The sequence below is a fragment of the Pelodiscus sinensis genome, chromosome 8, assembly GCF_049634645.1.
Source record: "Pelodiscus sinensis isolate JC-2024 chromosome 8, ASM4963464v1, whole genome shotgun sequence".
NCBI lineage: Eukaryota > Metazoa > Chordata > Testudines > Trionychidae > Pelodiscus > Pelodiscus sinensis.
In genome coordinates this window covers 4,353,533-4,381,158 of record NC_134718.1, presented here as the reverse complement: position 1 = coordinate 4,381,158, position 27,626 = coordinate 4,353,533, and the positions used below count along the sequence as shown (strand labels likewise).

General features: G+C 46.8%; 1 protein-coding gene across 50 annotated transcripts in view; it reads right to left on the bottom strand.

The window, feature by feature from the left end:
• SORBS1 (sorbin and SH3 domain containing 1) overlaps nucleotides 1–27,626 on the bottom strand; it is a 192,371-nt gene that overhangs the window by 43,470 nt on the left and 121,275 nt on the right. For 34 of the 50 annotated variants that reach the window (XM_075935646.1, XM_075935647.1, XM_075935652.1 and 31 more), the window contains 10 exons: nucleotides 23,920–24,067; nucleotides 22,965–22,994; nucleotides 17,148–17,323; nucleotides 15,832–15,895; nucleotides 14,302–14,376; nucleotides 13,918–13,980; nucleotides 10,043–10,090; nucleotides 9,805–9,934; nucleotides 7,790–7,904; nucleotides 3,179–3,262 (listed from right to left, as the gene is read on the bottom strand). In XM_075935646.1, coding sequence (XP_075791761.1) covers nucleotides 3,179–3,262; nucleotides 7,790–7,904; nucleotides 9,805–9,934; nucleotides 10,043–10,090; nucleotides 13,918–13,980; nucleotides 14,302–14,376; nucleotides 15,832–15,895; nucleotides 17,148–17,323; nucleotides 22,965–22,994; nucleotides 23,920–24,067 — 933 coding nt within the window. Of the gene's footprint in view, nucleotides 1–3,178; nucleotides 3,263–7,789; nucleotides 7,905–9,804; nucleotides 9,935–10,042; nucleotides 10,091–13,917; nucleotides 13,981–14,301; nucleotides 14,377–15,831; nucleotides 15,896–17,147; nucleotides 17,324–22,964; nucleotides 22,995–23,919; nucleotides 24,068–27,099; nucleotides 27,472–27,626 lie in introns of all 50 variants that reach the window. The other 16 variants (XM_075935668.1, XM_075935667.1, XM_075935669.1 and 13 more) reach the window with 5 other exon arrangements.

The following is a 27,626-nucleotide window of genomic DNA, read 5'->3' as shown; positions in this document are numbered from 1 at the left end:
TCCAAACTAGGTAAACCTCATTCTATGAGAACTAACGCCTAGTTCCAATTAAGTAGTTCGAATTAAGGGCTGTGTAGCCACTTAATTCGAACTAGTTGGAGGCTAGCCCTCCCCAGCTTGCCCTGTGCCCACTCTGGGCAAACCAGGGAAACTCTTCTGCCCCCCTCCCGGCCCCGGAGCCCTTAAAAGGGCCACGGTCTGGCTACGGTGCTTGTGCCAGGTGCAAGCCTGCCAGCACCCAGCCAGCAGACCCTGCACCTGGCACGGCATAAGCCAGCCACCCGCTGCCACCCAGCCCTCCGCCTCTTCCCGGGACCAGGCTGGTGGCTCCCAGGAGCCTGCCTGGAGCTGCAAGAGGCGGGCGCCCGCCTGGTCTAGTGCGGAAATCGTGGACCTCATCGAGGTTTGGGGGGAAGCCTCCAACGTCCACGATCTCCGCACTAGGCACAGGAAAATGGCCGTCTATGGCAGGATAGCTGCCAGCCTGGCCACCAAAGGCCACATGCGAACCCAGGAGCAGGTTTGCATGAAAATCAAGGTGGTCCAGTAAGACCCCCGACCCTGAGCCCTGAGCTTAGAACATAAGAACGGCCGTACTGAGTCAGACCAAAGGTCCATCTAGCCCAGTAGCCTGTCTACCGACAGCAGCCAACACCAGCTACCCCGGAGGGGATGGACCGAAGACAATGACCAAGCCATTTGTTTCGTGCCATCCATCTCCAGCCTTCCACAAACAGAGGCCAGGGACACCGTTCCTACCCCCTAGCTAATAGCACTCCATGGACCCAACCTCCATGACTTTATCTAACTTCTCTTTAAACTCTGTTATAGTTCTAGCCTTCACAGCCTCCTGTGGCAAGGAGTTCCACAGGTTGACTATTTGCTTTGTGAAGAAGAACTTTCTGATGGCAGCCTGCGGCAAGTGCAGCCGGGCTGATGGCAGAGTGCTGTGATGTGCTGAGTGCGGGCATTCAGTGCACTCCAAGACAGGACTGCTTTGCTGTCCCTCATTGAGGTAGACAAACAAGCGGGGAACCCTGAGAACTGTCTGTCCGGGGTGGGGGTCGGGTCCCTTTAAGCACAGCCCTCAGCTAGCCTGAGGCAGCAGCTCCACTCTCTAAGTCCTAACCTGATGCCCTGCCGGCACCTGTTCCGGCCAGCCTTAACTTCGGTTCAGGGTCCACTCAATGTGGACATGCTAGTTCGAATTAGCAAAACACTAATTTGAATTAGTTTTTAGGTCTAGATGCACTAATTCGAATTAGCTTAATTCGAATTAAGTTAGTTTGAATTAGTGCTGTAGTGTAGACATACCCTTGGAGCGGGACTCTCCCTGTTTTTGACACAGAACACGGACGCTGTAGGGCCCGTCAGCACGTTCATGCTTTTGCCTGGGAGCTGTGGAAGGAACATGTTACAGGCCAAGCGTATTGCTCTGAGCTCCTTTCCATCTCTATGTAAGGAAAGGCATCGTGTGCAATGGCGCCTGAGGTGGGTCCCATCTTGGGGGCTGGGATGTTGCAGGTGGCATCGTGCACTGCTGGCCGAATAGCAAGTGGCCCGGCACAGTTCGCACCTCGCTCCCCAGCCATCTCCGGCTTGCCCCGGGCACCGTGGAATAGCCCCTCTCGATCACTTCTTGCACCTCTGCCTCGGCACTGGGGATGCTGAACTGATAGAAATGTGCTCAGTGTTGACTCGGACTGGTTCATCTCAGAGGCCAGCCTAAGCGCAGTTTCCATTAGCAGCGCTTTCAACCTGATGTCCCTGTCCTGAGCGTACAGCCTGAACCCCAAGAAATTCTGTCCTTATCTCTGCCACGAGCCTCCCATGTGTACTTGAGGCAGCTGGAATCACCAGCATGGGTTAAGCACTTGCAGCACACGCCCTGGTGCCGGCACAATGTGCCTTAAGGAACTAACAAACTAACAGGAACTGATGCTTAAAAGCTATTTACAAAGAAGAGTTGAGTAAACTGCTGGAGAAAGCCTCTCAAAGCAAGCAGGTGGCAGCCATCATCATGGGTGGTAAGAAGACACTGAGAAGGCAAGGAGCCAGCCCCACCCCTTACACCGATGTCTGAGCACGGGCCGCCAGAGGGTGATGGGGCTGGCCCTATAGATACCACTGAGGGAGAAGTTTCCCATAATGGTGCACACAACACGTGCACACCTGAGATGACATGGAATGGACTTGAGCAAGCACTCAAATGTGAGTTTCTGCTTTGTTCACTAGTCTACTCTGGGAATCCCCTCTAGGAGGCTGGAAATAGTGGAGAGGACTTGGCTGCATGAGCAAAGACACAAATACGAATGTTGGAGAAACAGACTTCCTCCCATTTCTGCTGCTCAGAGCGAGGGCTGAGATCATGGTTTTCTTTTACATATTCACTGTTGATTGAAGCCAATAGAAAGGACTGTGACTGAAGAGAAATCTGCAGTAGGCCCCAAAGGCCATATTGTTTGTAGCCACAGGTCTGCTGCTAGCATCTGTAAGCAGAGATGGACTCCTCACAGCCTGTGGAAGGCAAGGACACATGTCCTGAAGTCTTCACTACTACGACTGGTGCCTCCTTTAAATCATAATGGCAAGAAGCCTACAGCTTCCAATACTCATGTGCAATTGGCTATTGAAGCCAATGAGAGCAGTGGGTGAATGGATGAGGGCAGCATTGTGCCTTAGAGAAATACACAGTGGGGGACTGTGGCAAGTTGGTTTTACTCAATGTATGCACTGTAATGTAGGCACAGTGATCAGCACTGGTCAGACTCTGCTCCCATGGAAGGCAATGGTGACTCTAAATTGACTTTATGTAGTAGGTTACGTAGCAGCCATCCTAAAAAGGAGGGAACGGGAGTATGGCAAAGGGGAGAAACAAATGACCAATCTCTGCTCTCAGTAAAAAGTGAACCCTCAGGCTGTGCTCTGACACATGAAAGTGATATTGTCACACTAGCTGTTGTGTGTTCCTGTGAAGATGGAGGTCAAATAATAGGTCTTCAAAATGTTTTAAAATGATCATCGAATTACTGGTATATGTCAGGCCCAGTTATGATCTTTCATGTTTCAATCTGATAGGGCTCTTTCATTCATTCTCTAGGAACTAGTGTAGCACTGTAACAGCATCATTACAAAATGCAGGTTGACTTTTATCAATCATTGCAGCTAGCAAACTTACCGGTTTCCCAAACTCCAATTCCGAAAAGAATTTATACCAAGGTTCATTCTTTAAATCTATCTCTTCTGGGCTTATATCCCGTGTCTAAAGGAGTTGGTGATAGGGGAATGGAAGAAAGAGAAGGATAACATTATGCAAAGAATACATAGGAAAGGGACTGTTAGAGATGCAGTCTCGATATTTTCAGCTGAATAATGTGGTTGGTTAGCCTAATAATTTCACATTTCTACATTACATTTCATTCAAGGATCTCTGAGTGTTTTACAAACATTTATTAAACTGTGCAGCAGTACTATTTCAATTTTTTAGATGAGGAAACTGAGATAAATGGCAGTTAAATGATTTGCTCAGGATCACACAGCAAGTCATTGGAAGAGCTAGGAAAGGCCCTCAGGTTCAGAATTTGCAGTTCCTTGCTCCTAATGTTGAATTCTCTCTCGGAGTCAAGGCAAAGGCTATCATTGTTTCTGAATTTCCATTTGGAATTTTTGTTTAATTGAGACCACAAATTATCTAGTGTTTCGCCCAGATCAGCATAAGACACACTGCATCTTTAACAGCACACAGATATGCAAGAAACTGTGGTCCATACATAGCAAACAGAGTGAGAGGTGGCATTCTAAATCAAAGAGGACACAATTAGAAAGAGCACACTTCTGACAGATCTCGAAGGGGAAGAAAGGGGAGACAATACTTTGTTTATTCACAAATAAATGTTAACGAATCAGACAACATTCAAATGAAGGCAAACGAGACAGGACAGGTAACAGCACAGCTGAAAAGGAAGCTCCCTCTCATACCTACGCTCTATTTAAACAAAACACCGCATACGACCATGCTTTTGGTAAGGTGAGAGAACAAAGCCAGCGCTCTGGGACCCAGGTAGATCTGGTTAAAAGCTTTGATTTGAATGGATATGGACTTTACTCCAAGTGGACCTAAGAGCATTATAAATATACAGTCAGTGCCACAGGACCTGGAGGCCCACACCTCAGCTTTATGCTGCTGTTGTGGAGTACAGGGGCCAGGCACGGAGTCATCTATGTAGCCCAGTGCTGTCTACTCCACTAATGCAGGAAATGTGACAGAATCAGACTGCAGGAGGGAGTTTTCCCGTGGCATTGAACTCTACAACTGACTCTGCACTGCTGTGCATCCTGCAGGCAACACCAGGGAGGCGCCCAGAAGTTAGAGCAGCCTCAAGGCTGCTTATATTGGTGGCCATTTCAGCTCCCTCAGCAGCCAAAAATCTGAAAGGAAAAAGCTGGCATAAAGCTGTCCTGGGTCCCTCACTCTTCTTGGGCTATACCTCTGGTGAAGTGCCTCTACTGAGGGGCAGTCCAGAATCCTGCTGAATTAAGGTCTTTGTAGAATGACTCAGTAAAGAGACATGCAAATATTTTTGCCCACTATAAAACTGAGCATTTAGAAAAAATTCTAAATTTTTAATGATTAGAGGTTTGGAACAGGTCCCATATGAGGAGAGGCTAAAGAGACTGGGACTTTTCAGTTTAGAGAAGAGGAGACTGAGGGGGGATATGATAGAGGTCTATAAAATCATGAGTGGTATGGAGAGGGCCGATAAAAAAAAGTTATTTATTAGTTTCCTAAATAGAAGAACCAGAGGACACCAAATGAAATTAATGGGTAGCAGGTTTAAAACTAATAAAAGAAAGTTCTTCACACAGTGCGTAGTCAACCTGTGGAACTCCTTAGGCTGTGAAGGCTAGGACTATAATAGAGTTTAAAGAAAAGCTAGATAATTTCATGGAGGTTAGGTCCATAAAAGGCTATTAGCCAGGGGATAAAATGGTGTCCTTGGCCTCTGTTTGTCAGAGGCTGGAGAGGGATGGTAGGAGACAAATCGCTTGATCATTGTCTTCGGTCAACCCTCTCTGGGGCACCTGGTGCTGGCCACTGTCGGCAGACAGGATATTGGGCTAGATGGACCTTTGGTCTGACCCAGTACGGCCGTTCTTATGTATTCACCTGTAGGCACCTTCAAAGGACCTTCAAATCAATCAACCAAATTCAGCTCTTGCTAAAGTGAATCCAGCTTCTGCTGAAGTGAGTCAGTCAGGAGCTGTGACCATATATGGCAAGGCTGAATTTGATCCTTTACCTATGGCAGCACTTCTGTGGTGTACAGCAGGTGAGTAAGTATTATCACCCCCAGTTTACAGGTGGGAAAAGTGAGGAAGAGTCATGAAGTGACTTGGCCAAGGCCACAGAAGAATTTTGGGTCAGCGATTAATTTAAAATTTAGGAGTTTCTGACTCGCAGGTGCTGTCCTCAGACCACTGGATAATTCTGCCCAGGCCTCCTCTCACAGAAGAAGACTGCCAGATACACATCGACAATAGTTCTGGGTTCTGGTGGAGAAAAGCTTAGAAGCAGATAATCTGATTTATCCAAATGGGAATAGCCAAGGAGAGAATTCTGCCAGGGTTAGGGCCAGAACCAAGGCATGCCTGGCCCTCAGCACCTTTCACAATAGCCAGAACCAAGCCATTCTTTGCAATTTAGAGACAACCCTTTGTGCTTATTTTTCTTATGCTTCCAATTTTATTATTTTCTGTCCTAAGCTGGCTGCTACCCAAAACAACCCCCCCCCCCATGGAGGAGGGAGACAGAGAAACACTTGTATCTGAAAGCTAAATGGTTCAACTTTTGTGTCACCTGGTGAAGCCATCACAAAGAGAGGTTAATTCCCAAGAGTCTGGAGTAAACCTAGGTAAACTATGAAGCATAGGAAAAAGGTACTGCCATTAATTGCAGGCCAAACAAATGCAATGTCTCTATTTCTATACATTAGGTATTGACTCCCAAAAAGTTCTGAGTTTGTAATGCAGGGAATTCTACAGTGGAATCAATCAAAAGACCACTGAAATCAATGGGAATCTTTGCACTCATGTCAAGAACTTTGGATCAGGCCCATAGTAGCCACTGCTTTGAACATGGCACTGCAATTGCAATCTGTTAACAGACTGCAGGTTATCTTCAGATAACCCTGCTACTGGTTTTATAGTCCCCTCAAGAACACCGAACAAGTTCTACAGACCGCCAGCCTATTCTGACCACAATCAAACAACAGGTATGTTAGTCCCCCTTTTGTTTCGACGCCTGTCCTGGATGATTGCCGGTTTGACATGACAGCTGGTAAAAAAAGAAACACGTGCTGCAGCATCACTCTCAGAACTCACCGTACTCTTTGCTTAACTTGGCAGGAGTCTCTCCAGCTGCTTTGGTGACTGACCCTCTTGTGTTTAGACTCCAATTCAGCAACACATTTAAGTGCATGTGAACAGTCCCATTGCTTACGCTGGGTGGGATTTAAGCATGTGCTTAAGTGCTTCAATGGATCAGACTTTAAATCACAGAGCCTGAGCCTGCAGTCCGTAGGCAAAATTCCTGTTCAGATCAGGAGGTCTTGATCCAACCAGAACTGCAGGAATGACCCTTCCTATTACAACCAAACTAGGGGTCTGACTTACCTCTCACACGTGGGTGCTGTGTCCAACACCCACTGAGGGCAAGGCAAGAGTGCTCACTGATTCAACAAGCACTGGAATGGGCCTGGACCAGGATTGATGGTGTTACACTAGTATGAAAGGAGAGTTAGTCCCAAAATAAAATAATGAGCCTTACGGGACTTGAAAGCAAACACTGAACAGGGAAAAACTCTTGAGTCAGACTCAGACATACAATGCAGGAGTTTAGCCCATGTGCTTCTGTGGCTTTTAAATTGCCTGGCACAGCTGCAGCGTAAAGTAAAAGTGCCTGTTCATGCTCCTCGATCCTGCTCCAAAGCAGGAATGAAAACACGACCCCAGATGTCTACTGGGAGTCTCACAAGCAATCAGCATTCTAAGCTGCAACTTTCAAAAATACCCCTCAAAGAATTATCACAACATGGGCACCCAAAGATCTGTAACAAAAAACTCCTCCAGACTTTAGCACTTCCACGATGACTTTAACACAATATGAAACCTGCTGCTAATTTCAGTCAAGCTGCTAGGGATGTAAAATCCTGTTTAAAATGGGAGTAAGCAATATGTCTAATCAGTAAACCAGCCCGCCATACAGTGCCCCAGGCAGGGGGCTGCTGTGGCCAGCCAGGGCACCGGTTACTGTGGTAAGCATTATCTGGTAAGACAATGCTTATCAGGCAACGTTACCCCTTTTCATACCTACAGGCTTTTGAGCTCAGAACACAAGCTTTGAACACAAGTCAGTGCTTTGCTGCACTGCACAACTGCCTCACACACCAGGGAATAAACTATCGCTGTCCCTGAGAAATAAGCACAGCTGCCAAACCAGACACCAGACAGGCCATGGAGTCAAACACAGATTAAAAACCAGGGTTAGAGAGCCATACTTAACACAGAAAAACAACATGTCCCCACGTAAGGCCCCTCACCTCCCAAGGATCTGCCTTTAGCGAAGAGACAATGTTAAGAAGTTACTCAAACGTTTGCAAAACAAAATACATTGGCATGGCATTAGGTAGGCAATATAAGAGTAAGGAAACCTATCTAGATAGAAATATGCAAGCACTCATGGAGCATATTGCAATCACCAAGTCAAGAAGCAGGATAAAAGGAACATTACCATCTTCTCATTGTCCAGAACAGAGGACTTTCCTGGCTGATATTCATAAATGCTCTTGGGTTCTGCCCTGTATTTTCTGGTATCCACCTTCTTGTCTGGGGGTTCCCAATCATTCCTGAGGAAAGAGAAGCTAATGAGCCAAGAACTCTGCTTTTTCCATATTCTTGGACAAGCTCCTTCCATAGTTAATTTGGGCTTAATCAGGGAAACTTTTAATCTAAAGAAGTAAACTTGCTGGAAGAGGAACAGGACTGAGGGGTTTGGGTTTGTTTTTTAATAGCAGCCAAAATTCAATTTGGGCATGTGTGTCAGCTGCTAAAAGCCACTTGAAAGGACAGTAAAGGTTTCTTGCTTTTCTTTTTCATTAATTGACAAACTCAAGCATCTTTCCTTGCAGGAAATACATTAGAGCAGGGTTGGGCAATAATCTGCCCAAGGGCCAGATGCAGGATGCCAGATGCTTTGTTTACCTGAATGTTCACAGGTGCGACCACTCGCAGCTCCCATTGGTTGTGGATTGCCGTCCTCGGCTAAAGGGAGGTGCAGGAAGCAGCGTGAACCATGACACTGCATCCTGCAGCTCCCATTGGCTGCGAGTGGCTGTACCTATGGCACACAGGTGAATGAAGCATCTGGTGATCCTGCTAGAGCTTATGTCTATGATGTGGGCCCACCTTTCTTGTGCAGTGAGGTTCTAAGGGCTCACCTGTGCTACAGAACTGATACGGTTGTTCTGAACTGGCTTGTAAGCACATATGGTTCAGGCATTGACACTGGCCATCTGAGATGGGTTAAGTTCTCCTGACATCCACATTAGCATTATCCAGAACATTTCAGGTGCAATGCACTCTGGGAACTTATCCCACAGGTCCCAGCTCATATCTTAAAAACAGTGCATTCTGGCACATGGTGCTGGCCACCACTGTGCTGTGAGACTGTAAAGAGAGGGCTAAATAGAACCATTTCAGTTTGTTTAAAAGTCTTCGAGGGGCAGCTGTGTTAGTTTGTAACTTTAAAACCAGTGAGGAGTCCTGTAGCACCTTAGAAACTAACAACAAATATATACAGCATCACGGGGAAGTGGGTTTTGCCTTCAGGACTACTTGTCATTTCAACTTGTGTGATGATACAGTCCTTTAATTTGGTCTCTGGATTTCTACGTCCAGACTGGCTTTAGAAGGGCCTTTTTTCAGGAGACTTCTAGCTCAGTTCTGTAGACCCAGGGGCTACGTCTACACTGGCATGATTTTCCGAAAATGCTTTTAACGGAAAAGTTTTCCGTTAAAAGCATTTTTGGAAAAGCACGTCTAGATTGGCAGGATGCTTTTCCGCAAAAGCACTTTTTGCGGAAAAGCATCCGTGGCCAATCTAGACGCGGTTTTCCGCAAAAAAGCCCCAATCGTCATTTTCGCAATCGGTGCTTTTTTGCGGAAAACACTACTGTGCTGTCTACACTGGCCCTTTTGCCCGAACGAGAGCAGCACAGTATTTCCGGAAAAGCACTGACGATTTTACATGAGATCGTCAGTGCTTTTGCGGAAATTCAAGTGGCCAGTGTAGACAGCTGGCAAGTTTTTCCGCAAAATCATCTGATTTTGCAGAAAAACTTGCCAGTCTAGACACAGCCAGGAAGTTTAGAGACATTTTGGATACTTGTTGATATTTATATTATGATGCAATGACTAGGGACCACAATCAAGAATCGAGACTTGCTGTGCTAGGAATTGTACAGACACGACCAGAGGAAACAGATCCCATCTCACAGGCTCTGAGCTACAGGACAAAACATGGATGTGATAGGTGGGTGAGACAGACAAACAGAGGGGGTAGGTTGGGATGATGAAGGAACACATTGGGGTTTCAATACCTATCAGAGGAATAGCACAACCCCTAGCTATACTCCGGATACAAACTGTTGGGGACTCTGGGAAAGTTCAGCTCCAAACCCGGGTCCAAGCTTTGCATCAGAGTTCCCCCCCATGAGGACTTCCAAACTTCTCCCTAGTTTGGATTACCTTTCTGGGCTGGATTTCAGTGATGAAGTACGTGTAGGAAGTGGCAGAGTAGCAGATCTCTTAACAGACCTGTCAGGTTCAATGCTGTCCATTTCACTCTTGGACCGGGGCACTGAGGGCTGGGCTCTTGCTGCAAAAAGGCAAATACAAAAAACTTGGTAAATGTCCCAGGAGGCCAAGACAAGTGATGCTTACTGCTAATTCACATGCATAAAGTTGCACATGAAAAATGACTTACGATCTTCAGAGTACGAATAATGAGGAGAGTAAGAATCAGAATCCTCATCTGAAAAACATAATAGTTTGCAAATGAGATGAAAGAGGAGCTAAGAAGCAAAGTTTGAGGCCTCTCTGCTCATTTAATCTCATAGTAATGTGCCATGACAAAGAGAGGGTTCTGAGCAGCGCAGTCGCATTTAGAAAATGGCGTTGAGATGAACTGTAAATATGATTTCTTTCCACTTCTCTAGCAGCTTTCAATACAGGTCGCAAGGCGCTTTACAACCTTTTATTATTCAGTGTCAGTCACAAAGCCCTTGTGAGGAGGTAGGTTTTATATACCTACGTTACCAAGAACTGAGAGGCAAACTGAGGCAGAGAGCTCACGTGAACTGCCTAAGGTAAGGCCAGAATCAGAGATGGAAATGGAAACCAGCAGTCCTTGACATTCAGTCACAGGCTTCAGTCACTGGACCTCTATTAATGAGCCCATGAAATTCAAATATATTAATACACACACAATATTTCCTGAGCACTAACAATGTGCTGCATACAAAATAAACATGGACTATGCTAGGTGGTGCATATTCTTGTAGCAAAAAAAAATAGTAGGCTCTCAATGGGCCAGGTACATAAAAGGGTGGGAGAAAAGAAGTTCCACCATCCCCATTTTTCACATGGGGGAGGGAGAGGGCGAAAGAAAGAGACGCTCTGCATCTCGGTGTTTTGGAGCCGTGGTTCCCAACCTTTCTTATACTACAGGCCGGCAAACTCAATCCAAAAAGTTTGGTGGACCGGTATAGAAACATTTGCATATTCATTACGGAAATTAATTTTTTTGCATATTTACATGTTCATTATGGTAATTCATCTTAAGCCGTTGCGTACTATTTTACATTGCATCTGTACGCACATAAGGGAACCGGGAGAAGAAGGGAAGGGAAAGGGGAGATGGGGCGAGAAGCGTGAGTGAAAGAGGGGACCATGCCGGGGAGAAGCTGGACTGAAAGTGGTGGGGCGCTGACTCCGGTTTGGAGAGCTTTTCCTGCCTTGTCCCTTCACCCCCTCACCAGGCAGCAGCAGGTCCCTGTGTGTGTGTGCCAGCTGAGCTGGGGGCAGCTGGAAGCCAGGGGGAGGCTCCCATCGAGTGGGGAGGGAAGAGGGAGCGCCTGGCAGCACCAATGCGGGCGGTAGGAGAACAATCTCAGGGGGTGGCTGGTTCCTCAGTCTAATCTCCCGCATGAGAAGCGGGGCGGGAGCTACAGGATAAGACATGGAGGCAGGAGACTGGCCTGGGGTGCCCGGGAGCTTCTCCTTTTCTTCAGCCACCCTCCACAGAGCCCCGCCCTTGCCACCGGAGCACCCGCCCTCCACCTGGCCCTGGCTGCCGGAAGAGCCACTTTCCATGTGGCCCTGCCAGACGGGCCACGTAGTGGTCACCAGAGATAGAACTGGGGTCACGGTGAGGCTGCCCCAGCCTGACTGTGGCTCTGGCTCTAGTCGCAGAACACCGGGGCAGCCACCGTGCTGCTGTGTGGGGAAATGGGCACACACCTCCTACAGTGGGCAGGGCTCAATTAGCAGCCGGAGCCTTGGCCTGACTGTGCTCTGCACCCGGCAAGCAGCAGTCTGCGGCCCGCCACTCATGGGCAGTCAGTGAAGGCAGGGTTGGGGGCTTGCTTCACCTCAGCCTTGCCCCTTCTGCTAGGCCCTGCCCTTGGGAGGTGGGGCGGCGTGCTGTGCACATGCTCCCCGCTTCCAACCACAGGGAGGGGAGCAAGCATGTGCTCACTGCAGCCTCCCCAACACTAGAGGAAGGCGCCTGGGAGTGAAGTGTGTGTGGGCAGGCTATGCCTTCCCCCGCCTTACATACCTGGCGCCCATGCCGCCACTGGTCCATGGACTGGCGGTTGGGAACCACTGTTTTGGAGAGATGAATAAGCATATTTCTTCCCATTTTTGCTGTGGGGAACACTGAAGGACTGAGAAGTTGAGTGATTTGGTAAAGATCGCACAGTGTTTCTCTGGCAGAACTGGTAGCAGAAACCAGGCTTCCCTACGCATATGGCCTTCCTTAGGGGAGCTGGGAATCACCAGTTAATGACTTCTCTATTGGACTCCTTTTATGAGACAAGGACGTTTCCTTGTCATTTGTATTGATCCATAAGACGCGTAGTGGTTCTTTGTGGGATCCAAACTAAAACTCTGGGACTGAACTTCTCACACTTTGCAGGAGTTTGAAGTAAGAGCCAGATCAAAATTTTGCAAATGGCTTGTCTCTCTATAATGGTCTACACCAAAACTCTGAACCTTGGATTGTTTGAAACCTGGTTTTGAATTCTGAGGCTGTAGTCCCCAGCTCTCTTAAAACACTTTGTTTCATATTTAGAAAACCTTCCAAAAGACTTTAAATAGTCCACAACTGCCAGAATGGACCCAATTTTGCCCTCTCTTGGTTTCTCTAAGAAAGAAAGATCCAGGCAGATATTAAAAGTCAAACACACTTTGCACAGTAGCAAGAGCAAGGGACAAATGTTTAGACGGATAATATTGTGATGAGCTAAATATGAGCATATTGCTTATCTGTGCATTTATACATGAGCAGGAGACATTTACAGGAATAAAAGTCCCATTGCATTAATGACTGTGCTAACTGGCCAAATACATAAGATCTGACAAGAGTAAAATGCATCCTGAAACAAGAACATTGAATAATCTCTATAACAGTATTTCATTAGCTTATCATAGTCTCTCTCGCTCTCTCAGACAGACAAAATCTCTGCTACTAAGACATCAAATACATTGCACTTGTGTAAGATAGCACTTTCGTCCACACATCCCAAAGCACCAAAGGTGGGCATGGTCTCTTATCCCCACATCTCCACGTATCTGTACCCCATTCATTTTCACAGGAGATGGGAGTCTAACTCCCCTTGTCTGCTTTGACATAAGGGACCCATATCTGACCTTCAACGTGTTGTATAAACATGGACTGGAATGATTATTTAATAATGTTACCAAGGAGAGCTCCAGTCACTGGCAAAATAGGCACCTTTCCTATGTTGTAGCAGTCAAGGGCCCTGGAAAACCCCTACTGATTGCTCCCAGTCCCAAACCACACTTTCCCCCTGGCCCATCCAGGCTCCGTGTCAGCCGGGCGCAGCGGATGCTTGTGCTTCTCACATGCAGAGGACAGTCTCTTCGGCACTGGCTGCTGCAGAAGCTCCTTGAAGAGTGAGGGTGAAAAGGTTCTGGGCAGTGCTGGAACAACCACCCATCAGGAACAGAAAATGTCAGCGAGGGGGCATGGGCATTTCCTGGCAAAGTGTGCTGAGGAGAATGCCAAATCTTGTCCTTGGGCATCTAAGGACAGCTTTGAGCAAACCAACATGTGCAAAGTCCCATTTATTAAAAAAGGAAGAGAGAGACACTAGCAGCCTGATCCAAAGATCATTGAAACTTTGGGGAATCTTTCCAATGGGCTTCAGTGACTTTTGGGCCAGGCACTATCCTGTGTTAATATTAAAAACATTAAGAACAATTTAAATAAATGTGTTGCTCTCAAAAATAAAACCACAGTTAAAACCATCTTTCAAGACACACCATCAAAATGAGATGTTAGTCAGCACTGTACCAATGTTAAGTAACCACTGCACACATATGGGTGGTACAGCTGACTAGGCACATGAAACGAAGCAAAACCCAGTTTTGTAGCATTAGTCAAGGGCTAGTGAAAAAGCCAGAAAAGCACCACAAAGACATTAGATCATCATGGGAAAACTCAGAGGCACCAAACTGTTAGGAGGCAGCAAGACACTCAGCAGCTAGGAAAAGCTCCAGGAGAAGATAAATGGAGAGGGCAGCATACAAAGGTCTCTTGTCCTTTACTATTACCTTCAGATATAGGACTAGGAGTAGACGCAGGAAACTGGTATGTAGGACAATAAGGGTTGTCTTCTGCAGCAGAGAAAAGCAGTGTATTTTGAGACTACTCACAATGAAGTGGAGGCACCCTATTGTTTCTCTAAGTTTCTATCTCTGTAAACTTTTATTGCCTATTTTGATAACAGCAGATCTGTTATCAACAGACTAACTAGTTAGGAAGGATTTAGTGGTGTCCTACATTACAGACTAAGGCACATGAGGTGTACTCGAATTTCTGCCACGAGTAACAAATGGATAATGGAAATCTAGTACCTGAATCTAGTCACTGTAATCTAGCTACAGTGAAGTTACTCAAATACGAGACAAGAGATACTTGGGCTGAACTTATGGTACCTTTGGGTGCTGGCTGGATTTCAGGAAGTTCAGGGAATTTGTAGGTAGGGCAATAAGGATTTTCTTCAGGAGTTTCTACGTGGAAGAAGCAAGTTTTGGAAAAAGCACAGAAAGGAAAGGGTTAGCAGAGAAGACCAGGTGAGGCAAAAATCCACAGAAATTGTGGAACGATCCTTCCCATGCGGAGTCTACAATGGAACAAAGCCGTGGCCATGCCAGTGGGTACCACTGCGCAGCACCTCTGGGCTGCTTGGGAGACAGCAGGGACTGACTGAACTCATCCTCTGCTACTGAAGCATGTGCCTCTATGATCTGAGTCGAAGGAGAATCTGCCCGCCGCACAGGGGCTATGTCTCACAGCTTGAGCAGCTCTCATTCCGTCCGGTACCATGCCGTGGGTACATACTCACTAGTCAGCTCATCAAAATAGCCTCTGCGGCAACAAATGCAAACCAACTGGCATTATTTGATATCCTCCCTGCTTTATTTCATAAGCCCAGCTCAGCATTGTGTTGGCAGGTACATCAGGCCTTGTACACGGCTGAATTGCTAATAGTCTCTCACTCTTTTCTCTCAAGGCTGAGAGACTTGGAACTTCGCACTTCCTGAAAAGCAAGGATTCCTGCAGGGTATGTGGTAGCCAATAGATAAGTGCTCTCCCTAAGGCTAGCTTTTCAAAGAGATCAAAAGTATTTCAGCAGCAGTAGCAGTCTGATCCAGAGTCCACTGAAGTTAAGGGGAGTCTTTCCATTCACATAATGGAGTTTGGATGAGGCTCTAAGTTATTAAGCAATGGAACATTACCAATTATATTGCAGACTGTCTCTACCTTCACAGGGTGGCCTCTCCTTGTTTAAAAGCCAACTTTAATGTCACTCTATCTGCTAAGACTGATGTTCAGGGACCTGCTTCCCAACACCAATTGATGGCATTGCTAAATAAAGACGAGAAAGCGTTTTTGATGTTTTCTATCTGTAGCAAGGGGCACAGAGCAATGTGAATTGCGGCTCTGACAGCAACATTTAAAAACAGGCATTTCTCTTTCCAAACATGTTCATTTGGAAATTCTGGACTAATCACCCCTGGGAAGAAATATGCCACTTGGGGCCAACATTTGAGCAGCATCAAATGAACAGGTGGGAAAAGAGCCCCTCACCCTTCTCATGCAAGCACTGCCCACCATTCTGTTACCTTTGGAGATTTTCTGAAATATGCCAGAGTGGTGCAGCCTTTTTCTAGTCACCACACAGCTAATGACTTAGGGTTACAAACAATTATCCTTGTCAGTATTGTGTTTGTTAAAGTTATTTCAGTTAACCTTTAAAAGTAGCTCATTTCCCTTGGCCTTGACTGGGTTCTTTCCTTAATATTGTTGTCTCTAAACTTGTGAACTGATTTTTATATTCCCGAGCAAAACGGACTGCAAATGCAAAATATTTTATTTAATACCCAGGGCAATATTCCATCTACATGAAACAAACCATTCTCCAGATAGTCTTTAAAAAAATTAAATGATTCATGTTACAGTACCTTTAGTTAGCCTGTGGATCTGCTTGAACATTGTCTTGTACCAGTCCTTTGATCTGTCTGTGTTCTGGTTTAAAAATACATATTTGTAAGTAAAAAACATTGCCCCGACTTCCACCAGATTTAAAATTTTTAAAGTTATTTTAACAAAGCCATTTGCACCCTTTATTATATATTTTATTTACTTATTATTACTCAATAGCTATAAGCAAGAGTGAACTAAATAACTCAGCTTGCTCTTGAAAGTGTTTCAGCAAATGAATAACTTTACTTGTACTAGAGTCCCATGAAATTCAAGGAGCTACGTGCATGAGTAGTCTCATATGATGTAATTTTTTTAGGAATATGCTCTAAATACCTTATAAATAAATGTCCTCCAAAGGTATGTTCTATATAGTAGTTCATTAGTATAGTTAATAACTTACAAGTTCTGAACCCCAGTTCTACCATCAGATCTACATCTCAAATGCCTGTGGAACTGGGCGTGTTTCCAGTGCCAGGACTAAGTCCCTATTACCAATGCAAACATTTTTAGTTTTTTTTTTTAATTCAGTGAAAATCATTTTGGGAAAATTTAAGGCTAGATCCTACAAAGTAATGTAGCCTTTCCATAGCCCACTGAGAGTTCTGAACCCAAGCTCAGCATCACAGCCCTATGCCATTAGACAGCAAAAGCGAAACTGACCAGCCTAACTTAGGCCATGTCTCCACTTACCAGAAGATCAATGCTCTGGCAGTCGATCTTCTGGGGTTCGATTTAGTGCTAAATCAAATGCTGAGGGGGGCCCCTGAAGTCGATGTGAGTGTTTCTCCTATCGACTTTCCACTGTGGAGATGGTGCCAAGATCGGCTTAAGGTACGTCGACTCCAGCTAAGTTATTTAAGAACATAAGAACGGCCAGACTGGGTCAGACCAAAGGTCCATCTAGTCCTGTCTGCCAACAGTGGCCAATACCAGATGCCTCAGCTGGAGGTATTTACATAGCTGGAGTTGTGTACCTTAAGCCCACCTTCTGGGTGTAGTGTAGCCTTGGCCTTAGATGTCAACATGAAGCAAAATAAGAGAGAGTAAACTAAATCCACGTAACCAGCAAAAAGTGCAATGAGGTTTTGAAAATTCTTTTACCTGTAGTACCTGAAGAGGCCATTAGAAACATTAGGAAGACTTTTGAAATAAATTTATTGGGAGTGAGATTTTACTTTCAGCTATACCCATGCAGTTCCATTGGTTTTAATTATATAGGTCTAAATGAAGGCAGGATCTGGCCCCCGTCTTTATTTTGAGCATGTGCCTGCATGCATGGGCATTGGTCTCTTACCCTTAGTGGAATGCCCACATCATCCACGGAGACATCAGATATATATTGGGGACTCTTGACAGCTCTTTTCTTCTCATCCATTGCTGACTTCTCACTTTGAGCACTATCCTGAGCTGGCTTTTCCTGTACAGACACAGTGCCTACTTTATCAACAGCTGGTCTGTCTGGCAGGGAATCTGGAAATGAACGAGGTGTGATCATGATCCTAATTCTCAACATTTCAGCACACAAACCTATGTCACTCTAAGTCCAACATCTTGGCAAAGCATGGAACAGACAGACTGTGGCACAGGGGAAAAGTGTCTGGCTTTCTGGAAATGTTTGGCACAAACAAGAGAGGGCAGAAACATCACAGACTTCTCCAAACATACGTGTAAAAAGTGGCAACACTGCTCCCTTCATGTCTGATACAATTAGCTCCACTATTCACTCAGGCTTCACTGATACAGCCCCTTCAGAGCCCTTTCCTCTTGCTTTCTACTGTATCCTTCTGCAGAATGGCAGTTCCCAACATTTTGGGCAACGGTGCCTGTTTACCAGACTAGGACCTCAGCCCTTACAGACAGCATCTGGCATTTCCTGTTCAAGTGTGCAACCTCCAGAGCACACTTCTCTGTGGTTAGATTATCACACAACAGAGCCAGCAGAGAGAACTATGAACTGGACCCAGGAAGAACCATACTGAAGCACAAGTACTACCCCAGCAGGCAAGGAATGCTCTCGCTATGACTGCCCAAAGCCATTTGGGCTAAGGGCTCATACTCTCCAAGTGCATTTTGCTTGAAAATAGGAGTTCTTAGACAGCATTCTTCTCTGCAGCAACAGTGCAAGAGAAAAGGAAAATACACAGCACAGCATGCTCCAGGGGCTTAATGAGCTAAATTGTTGGCCTCCTAATTCAGATATTCAAGGCCCACCTGTGGTGAAGAGCAATATTCTTTGGGGGAGGCCTGGGCTGGCTATTAGGGAAAACTATGTCACTAAAAGCCTGGTGAAGCACTGGAATGGGTTATCTGGGGAGGTGGTAGAATTTCCTTCCTTGGAGGTTTTTAAGGCCCAGCTTGACAAAGCCCTGGCTGGGACGATTTAGCTGGGATTGGTCCTGCTTCCTATGATTCTATGAAACACATCTTTAGAAAAAGATGGAAATGCCTGGGATCATTTTTATTCATAATCAGGACCCAACACATAGGGACCTTATAAGAAAATGAAGCAGCTATTTAAAACCAATAAGAACAAATTAAGGCTGGGAGGTTTTCAAAGGGATTTGGGTGTCTACTTCCTATTAAAAACAGAGGAATGGACTTCAAATCTTTTAGGCAATGTTGACATTCGCAGGCTAAGTTCTTAAAGGTGTGTTTGCATGGGGGGCTGGGAGCTGGCATGAAAACAGGGGGCATTCCCACTCATGCAACATTCCTAGGGAAGGAACATAAGTCTGATAGGAGAAGAGAATGTTTATCTGTGGCTTGATTCCAAGTATCAAATGGTATCAGCCTTGCTGCTGGTCAGTGCATGATTTCCCCACTCCCAAGCCTGATCCACTGAGGATCTAGGTGTGTTTGACCCATCAACTGTAGGGCCTTCCTCTTTGACTCAAGCATCTGGGAACCACTTGCCAAAGACACCCTCTGTGCTGGTGACTGGTCCAAGTACCCTGGACGATCTGTTCCACAAAGCTCAGCAGCAAAAGGGTTAGTTACCATGAGCGATGCAGGCTGAGCAAAGGGTGCACTTCTCCAAAGGAACAGAGGCAACAGACCAGACTGCTCAGCCCCCACGTCCATAGCTGTTCAACCCTTCTCTGTAAACACTGTCCCAACCCACACACAGGCAGCAGAGGCTGGAAACTCATGTTGCCCATCATGGTGCAGTCAGTAGAAATCCTACCTGCCGCATCAGGGCTCTTTCAGGTAAATAATGAGGGGCTGAGTGTCTGGGGAGCCAGCAGCTCTGGCCGCTCTCCCCTGCTAACTGTGCTTCTGTCAGACAATGCTGGGCCTGGAAGCCAGGCCAGCTCCTGCAGCAGCTTCTCCATCTAGTTCTCAATGAGAGGAAATGGGATTTGGGGCAGTAAATACTCACTGGCAATTACAACCCTATTCTCCAAGCCCACCTTCCGCTCTCCTCATGGAGCATGGTCTCTCCAAATGGATGGTGGCGGTGAGAAATGTGTATGATTGCACAGTCTGCTCAGTTCCTGCTTTGCCAAGGCCTGGCCTTGCTTTTAGAAAACGGCATGCAGTCGAGAGAGGAAGAACAGCTGTTCACATGCAGTTAACCATATTGCCCAAAGCTATTAAATGTGCAGAGCTCCAGGAGGCTGGTCAGCAGTGGGAAGGCTCATGCAATGTTCTGACACAACCCACAGCAAACACAATTCTGAACTGCAAAGTTCCCTTCAGTAGGACTGTTCAGTTTTTAAACCATCATTACACCTACTCTTTGGGAGTTCTTTAGCCCTTGAAAAAAGTTGTATAAATGACAAGAATGTGGCAAAGCTAAAATAAAACTATACTCAACTTTTCCACCTTATTTTCGACCCCCAAGACCACGTGTACTCTCTGTTTTGGTCCTATTGTGTGCCTAATGTAGCAGTCCTCTTCCTCTATATTCATCTCTGCATTGCTGTACAGAGTGCTTGACCTGACCCCAGTGTGCAGCTAGCTACTGTGCTGCGAGGAGCAAGATATGGAAAGCTCTGGTGAACTCAGCCCTCACTTCCATGACTCTGAAGACTGAGGGGAGGAAGCTTAGCGGAAGTGAAATGATCTGAACTCAGGAAGAGATCTCAGCTTTTCACCTGGCCCCATCCTTGCTTCTTTCAAGTGACCATGGAATCAGCAGCTCTGCTGAAGATAAAAGTCCGTGCGAGGAAGGAAATACGACTGCCTGCCGTGTCCTCGGCTCATGGAAGCCACTGCCAGGGAGATCAGTGGGCCAAAGAACCGGACTGAACTTTTGTTTTGTAAAAAGCAAGTTGATCACATGACCATCAATATTCTGTGCGCAGGCACGTTAAGGCTGTTCCCATAATCCAGCTGCACAGTGCAGGCTGCCAGCCAATCACCCCCAGCATGAGTGTCTGGGACCTAGGCTGGGGAAGGCATTGCCAGGCATGGCCCCGCCCACACTCCGCCCCCAGAACACCTACTGGAGACATACTGAGGCGGAGTACCCCCCCCCCCCCCCAGTGCTCTGGGGCTGGGGGTGCTGCAGCCATGCGCCTCCTCCCTCACTGGTCCTCCAGGGCTGGGGAGACATGGGCCATGTGCCCTCCTCCCTTGCCGGTGCTCCGGGGCCACAGAGGCTGGGGTGTGTGCTTAGTGCGCTGCCACGCCTCCTCCCCTCCCTGTGGTGGGGGGGCTGGGCTTCAGAAGAAGAGGCAGGGGCTATAGGTGGGGCTGGGAGCCTGCCTCCCCAGCCCTACCTTCACCAACCACTCATGGCCCCCGGGCTCAGGAGACCCTTGCTCTCCAGTTCCCTTGAAACGCCACTGGACCTGCAGCACAGGTAGCATGTTTGTCTGCCGGGTGGCGCATGCCACCCGAGCGGTCCTAGGCTATGGGGATGCTACCCTGGAAATAGCTCAGGCAGAGAGGCAGAGCTGTGGGACTAGCGGGACCAACAGTCTGAGCTCTCATTGCTCTTCCTATAAGTCCCACAACTTATTCCTGGTGACGTTTTGGAGAAAGCTGAGGAACGAGGCTCTAGTGGCCTGCAGGAGCCCTCTCCTGCCCATAGCTAGAGATGTATTTGGGGCGAGGCAAGAGCTGGCACTTGCCATGGCAGCACAGGCCCCAGGAGGGACGCTACAGCCAGCTAAGCACACTGCAAAGATTTCTTTTGAATTCATTCTCTCGGGGTGTATGTAGCAGTGGTGAGAGGCGCAGGACTGGCAGCCCTGGCCACAGAAGACTCTGAACTCGAGGCAGCAGGGGTGGCAGCAGCTGCAGGAACTCCTCATTCTGGCTCAGCAGAGCGTGCCTTGTCTGGGGGTTGCCTGTTCAGCTTTGGCCACCGGCTGAGCATGTCACCAAGGAGGCCCAATGGTGTCTCTGGCACCACGGGGGCTGGTGCTCTAGGAAGTGGGCTGAAGCCCTCGTCACCCTTCACTGTGGCCCCTACTGAGTGTTCTCAGGCTACACCCTGCCTCCTGATCTGCCACCCGACTCAGTGGGATCGCAGGGTGTCAGTCGGGCAGCATCTGGCTCTGGTGTGAGGTACAATGCTCCGTCTCTTTGGGGCCAGGGCCTCTGGGGAGCAGTGACGAGGGGCACCCAGTTCTGCAGGTGGGCCCCCGAGCACGCCAGCCAGAGACAGGAAGGTCAGCCAGCCCCATTTATGTGATTACTCTGAGAGGCAGAGAGCAGGTGTGGAGCCAGCAGTGCCAGGGCAGTCTCCAGTGATTCAGGCTGGAACAGAAGACTCCGCACTGAGCCAGGTGGAAGGATTTCAGTACACATCCAGCTTAACAGACAACAGTGGGAAGGGTCTTGGGCAAGAGAAAACCAAGAGGAAACATCTGACTGGACTTTACAGTCCCAGGTGGCAAAGGGCAGCACAGTGACGACATGACTGGGAAGAGACAGTGAAAATGTTCTACTGGCTGATGTTGCCAACGAGAGCAATGGCACAGAGAAGACAGGCACAGTGCTTGGGGGGTACAAAATACAGGCTATGAGAGAGATGGGGCTGACTGCTGCCATGGTGTGCCAGCTGACTGCAGGGGAAGTTGTCGTACCAGGCCCCACAAAAGGGCAGAATCCCTAGCTTACATCTCCACGAGGCTGTCTGGGAACTGACTGCTTGCTCTCACCCTCTCCTCTAGCCTATCCCTCTTCTCTTCTCCACCTCCTCATCTCGCTCAGGTAGCTACAGCAGTTCATCCATCGACCCTGCCACGAGAGCAATGAGGCACCACTCAGAAAGTCCCTACAGCCTACCCTGTGACAGGACTCTCGGGCAGGAGATGAGATGCCGAGGAGCTTTGCTGGACGATGGGATGAAGATGGCACAGTACACTGCTGAGTTGCATTCACACTGTTCCATGTCAACCCTGCTGTCTAAACCAAATAGCAGAGTAGCTGAGAGAGCTGTGGGCCTGTTTCAAAGGGGACGACATCAAAGCACTCCTGGTGCTAGCAGGGTCTACGTGGGATAAGAAGAGTACAACAGCTCAAGTATTCTCCAGCACACACCCATCCAGACGGGACTGCAGCACCACCAGGAGAAGCCCTGGATTTCCCATCAAAGACAAACTTCTCAGTGCTGATGGGCAAGCAAACAAGGGGCTTGTGTGTCTGTAATAAGCATGTATGGGGGGGGGGGACATGCACGATTTTATCAGGAGTTTTATTTCTGGCGTTCTTGTTAAAGCCCCAGCTCCTGGAGTCAGGTGATTACACGAGAACATCAACTTCCTTGAAAAAGCAAGCAAGTCCATTTCTAGCCCTCATGGCTCCAGGGAGAAGCTTGAAAACATGCCCTATGTGTACCCGAAAGGCTCACAAACCAGAATAGAACTAAAGAACTCCAAATATTTTTTTAATCTACTGGGTTTTGGGCAGTGGGGTTGCCTCATTGAGATGTGCCTGCCTGCAATTAAGCATGTTTCCAACATTTTCAGAAAAGAGCTAATACAGAAAGCTGATCTGTGGTAACTGAACTGCTGCACACATTTCTTTTAAGGGACTCAGCTCACTCCCTTGCAGTTACTGAGAAGTGTGTTTGCTAAAGGCACTTGCAAGCTAGCAACGCAGCCACTTGACTCCAGCACAGGCAGCTGCTGTGGGGAGGGAACCTTTTGCTTCATACCTGCCAGGCTACTAAGCCGTTTTTGCTGTTCTGTGGTAGAGGAGGAAAACAAAACAAAAAACAACACAACTGGGTGAGACACAGGCAGTCAGCAAGTGCCCTGTTGCTGTGATTCGGACAGATAAGATATGTGTTGTCCACACAGTGGCAGAGACTGCATCAAAGTTTTCAAGCCCCTTGCCAAAGTGGCATACCCACCACCCTCCAAAGAGCAGCAGTAGTGACTATTCAACATCACAATGCTAAGTGACCCATGATACCTTTGCAACAAGACAGTATAGTTATGTCAGAGAGAAGGAAAAAGATCAACAAAAGACAGTCTCAAAACAGTCTTAGGAAATATCTTATGAAGTCTTAGGAAATATCAAGTAAACCAACAAATACGTGCTGCCAACCGAGCATTTAGTAATGTTCCTCTTAAGCTTAATGTATTAATACATTATTTATTTGTAAATATAAACAAGTGCCTATAGTGAATGTGTTGTACCTTTACATATCAGGGTTCCCAGCCATCGAATAATTGTAATAATAATCTGACTGGGCCTGATCTTGGGACAAGAACATGTCAACCCTCAAAAGGAATAAATGGAAATCTTTAGAATGGGGTACAACTTGCCCAAAACTCTGGGGCCCAATGCTTTTATTTGGGTCTCTCACTAATGATATGTTGCTCCACATCTGTGGCTATGTAGGACAGTACAGCTACCAGCAAATGGCATGCCCCAACCACTCATACCTTCACAGTGACTGCAGCAGGGAGAAAACTCGGACCCTTTTGCTTCACAGTCCAGGCTCTGTCTCCGCTAGCAGTACAGTGTTTAGGACATTTACTCCAACAGTTGGGACTTCAGCTGGAAAGCAGCCACACACACACATGCTTGCTAGCTTCTTACAATGAGTTTCAATAGCCTGCTTCTCTTGATGGACCTGAATGAACCTTGACTGAACTCCTTACCTCTGTTGTGCTGCAAGAGGACAATGGTAGGGTTGACAATTGTGGTTGAGGGATAGGCAGAGGAAGGCTTGTGGATCGCTGTCAAGGTGGGTTGGCATTCCGTGCCAATTCGAGGTGGGGAGACTTCATTTAGCACAGGACATGGGTCCTGCAAACAAGAGGAAGAGTCAGTAATGCTGTGTCACTAGCACGCTGGCGTTTCTGGAAAAAGAAACAGTTTAAAATGGAATAAGAAAGGAATTTAGCCCATTTTAGAAGGCAGCATAAGCACAGGTTGTTACCCTGACCCTGTAGGCATTCCACGCCCTGTTAATTGCAGTTAGTATAATAAGGAATAACTTTAGTTCTTTTGTACTGGGTTTCTTCCTCCATGCCAGAAGAGGTGTCCCTGAATTCTACCATCATGCTATATAGAGCATACACTTGACAGCAGGAATGAACTAATTCAGTTGTGGGGGAAAGAGACCCACCCACTCTTTCTTTAAAGAAAATTCATTTCCTAGCCAGACATGCAAAACTCATGCAATTCGGAGTGAAACCTGATTACTGCAGCTGGGCTTGCAAGGAAGAATAAATTTAGCACCATCGCTTAGGAAACATTAGTCAGTGCGATACCCGAGCACCCAGAACTATGAAAAAAACAGGTGGAGGAAAACCAGGTGGAGGATGCTGGCATGGACGGTACACCACATGGCTTCAAGGAGGAGTGAGGATTACATAACCCGTGCTGCTATATTATCTATTTTAAATTAATCCTAGCATAACAATGGCACCATCTATGCTGCAGGAGCAAAGATGGGGTCCACATGGAGATGATAAAAACTAGCTCAGACATGACTCTTTCAGTTCAGGTGCATCAGACACACCTGGGGCCACTGGCTAAAACAGATACATGGATTTCATGTGCTGATTTTGTCATTAAGGCTGATATTTTTCAAAGGTGTCAGAATGGCTGAGAGCAGTTGCACTGAGCTCCAGGCCTGGAAGTGTCAGCTGGAAGTGTTTGCAAGATCAGGTAGTTTACATGTCCCTGAGTGAGGCCTGGTACCATAACCAAGTGAGTAATTAGGCCTGAGCTATTTTTAGGCCTGTCCAACAATTAAAAAAACAAATTGTGATTCATCACATGGTTAATTGCACTACTAAGCTACAACAGAATGCCATTTATTTAAATATTTTTGGGTGTTTTCTACATTTTCAAATGTAATAGTTTCTATTACAACACAGAATACAAAGTGTACAGTGCTCGCATTATAGTAATTTTTACTGCAAATATCTGCACTTTCAAAAACAAAAGATGTATTTTTCAATTCACCCAATGCAAGTACTGCAGTGCAATTTCTTTATCATGAAAGTCAAACTTACAAATGTGGAATTACATACAAAAATAAAACAATGTAAAACTTTAGAGCCTACAAGTCCACTCAGTCCTACTTCTTGTTCAGCCAATCACTTAGAAAAACAAGTTTGGTTACAATTTGCAGATGGTAATGCTGCCTATTTCTTGTTTACAATGCCACATGGCACTGTTGTAGCTAGCATCACAAGATATTTACTAGCCAGATGTACTGAAGATTCATATGTCCCTTCATGCTCCAACCACCATTCAAGAAGACATGCATCCATGCTGATGACAGGTTCTGCTAGATAATGATCCAAAGTAGTATGAACTGACAGATGTTCATTTTCATCAGCAGAGTCAGATGTCACCAGCAAAGGATTGATTTTCTTTTTTGGTGGCCTGGGTTCTGCAGTTTCTGCATCAGAGTCTTGCTCTTTTAAGACTTCTGAAGGTACCCTACATACCTCATCCCTCTGAGATTCTGAAAGGCACTTCAGATTCTTAAATCTTGGGTCGAGTGTCTTTAGAAATCTCACATTGGTATCTTTGTGTTTTGTGAAATCTGCAGTGAAAGTGTTCTTAAAATGAACAATACATGCTGGGACATCATTTGAGACTCCTAGAACATGCAATATATGGCAGAATGTGGATAACACAGAGCAAGAGAATACAATTCTCCCCTAAGGAGTTCAGTCACAAATTGAATTAACACATTTATTTTTTAACAAGCATCAGCATGGATGCACCTCCTCTGAAATGGTGGTCAAAGCATGAAGGGACATATGAATATTTAGCATAGCCGCCATGTAAATACCTTGTGACACCAGTTACGAACATGCCAAGCAAACACTAGTTCTCACTTTCACATGGCATTTTAAATAAGAAGTGGGGAGCATTATCTCCCAGAAATATAAACAAACTTTATACCCTGTTTGTTTCCATTTTCACATGCCTCTCTGCTACTTCTTCCAGGCCCAGCCATATCATCGTCATGAGAGAAGTTTTTTTTGCTGGATTTCTCACCCAGGAGTTACCGGAAATCCGGTAATAGGGCTACTGGTGGTAACATTTCTATTGCCAAGAAGTACAGATGAGCAGTCAAACCTTCCCCGCTACATTTGCCTGCTCCCCTGTAAAAAGGCAGGAGGTTTAAAGAGGAAGGAAATCAACACAGAAAATCCAGGGCAATGTCCTGTCAAAATGAGAGAATTCTGAAAAATGTGAAGAGCTTAGCAGGAGCAAGTATTTTTCAAACCAGGGGATACACTCTCCTATGGTGCTTAGGATCTCGCAAGGATCTTAGACTAGCAAGTGAAATTACAGCCTGTTTCGGCATGAACCTGACATTGCCTTCAGTGGGAATACACACACAGAGCACCTGACCCTGTCTGTCCATGCAGGATACCTTCAACTGCCGTACTTTTGCTGCTTCTGATGTAACTCACACACGGTCCTGAGACCATCAGACAGTCAGAGCTCAAGCAGCAGGTGTTTTTCTTCCAGCTGAGAAGTGCAAGCATCCAACATAGTTCGTTCCCCTAACAAACCCTGGTTATAGCTAAAAGTGCAGGTTATCCAGCAGGGACACAGGAGGGGGAGAGAGACTGTAGAATAGCAGGGAGGGGGGAGGGACCAAACAACTGCAAAGTTCCCAAGCCAGAGAAGGAAGGTGACATACATGCACTAGAACAGGATGTAAACAAGGTTTCGTGGCTCATGCTGCTGGGAAGGCGCTGGTCAGTGCTCCTTTTTCAAAGCTTAGTATGCCAGTGAGAAAGTCACTTGAATCTGGGAACACAAGTCAGGAAAGCTGTGAGGAGGGTCCATGGCAAGCTTACTGTACGTGAGATGACTCCCGTGATTTCAGGCTCCAAGACTCTGTGCAAAGCCCCTGAGACGGGAGGCACCAGTGGAGGCGGTGGGGAGAAAACAGGCAGTTTCGGGCCAACTGGGGGCAAGAAGCCAGGTGAGGAATGGTGATGGTGATGGTGGGGGCCCCTCTGGAGATGAGGGGGAATGAAATCGTCTAGTGTTGGGAAAGTCAGAGGTGAGCCAGCAGGAACGGTCTCAGTGAAGGTGGTGCCTTGACCCAAAGGTACCAGAGGTGGTGGCGGAGTACTGGAGCTGCCTTCGTGCTCTCTGTCTGTGTGAACCTGGAGGAGTGGGACTACTATAACCTCAGGCTGGGCTGTGGAGCTGGAAATGGTATCCTGTGGGAAACAAGGTGGGGTTACGCAATGAGGACAAGCCATCCTCGGTGAGAGCACAGCCTGGCACTAGTGGGTACTGACAGGCCAGGATGCGCCCAGCCACTGGCTGCTCCTTTTGCACAGCCCTGAGGGATGTCTTCCTTAGTGCCCAAAGG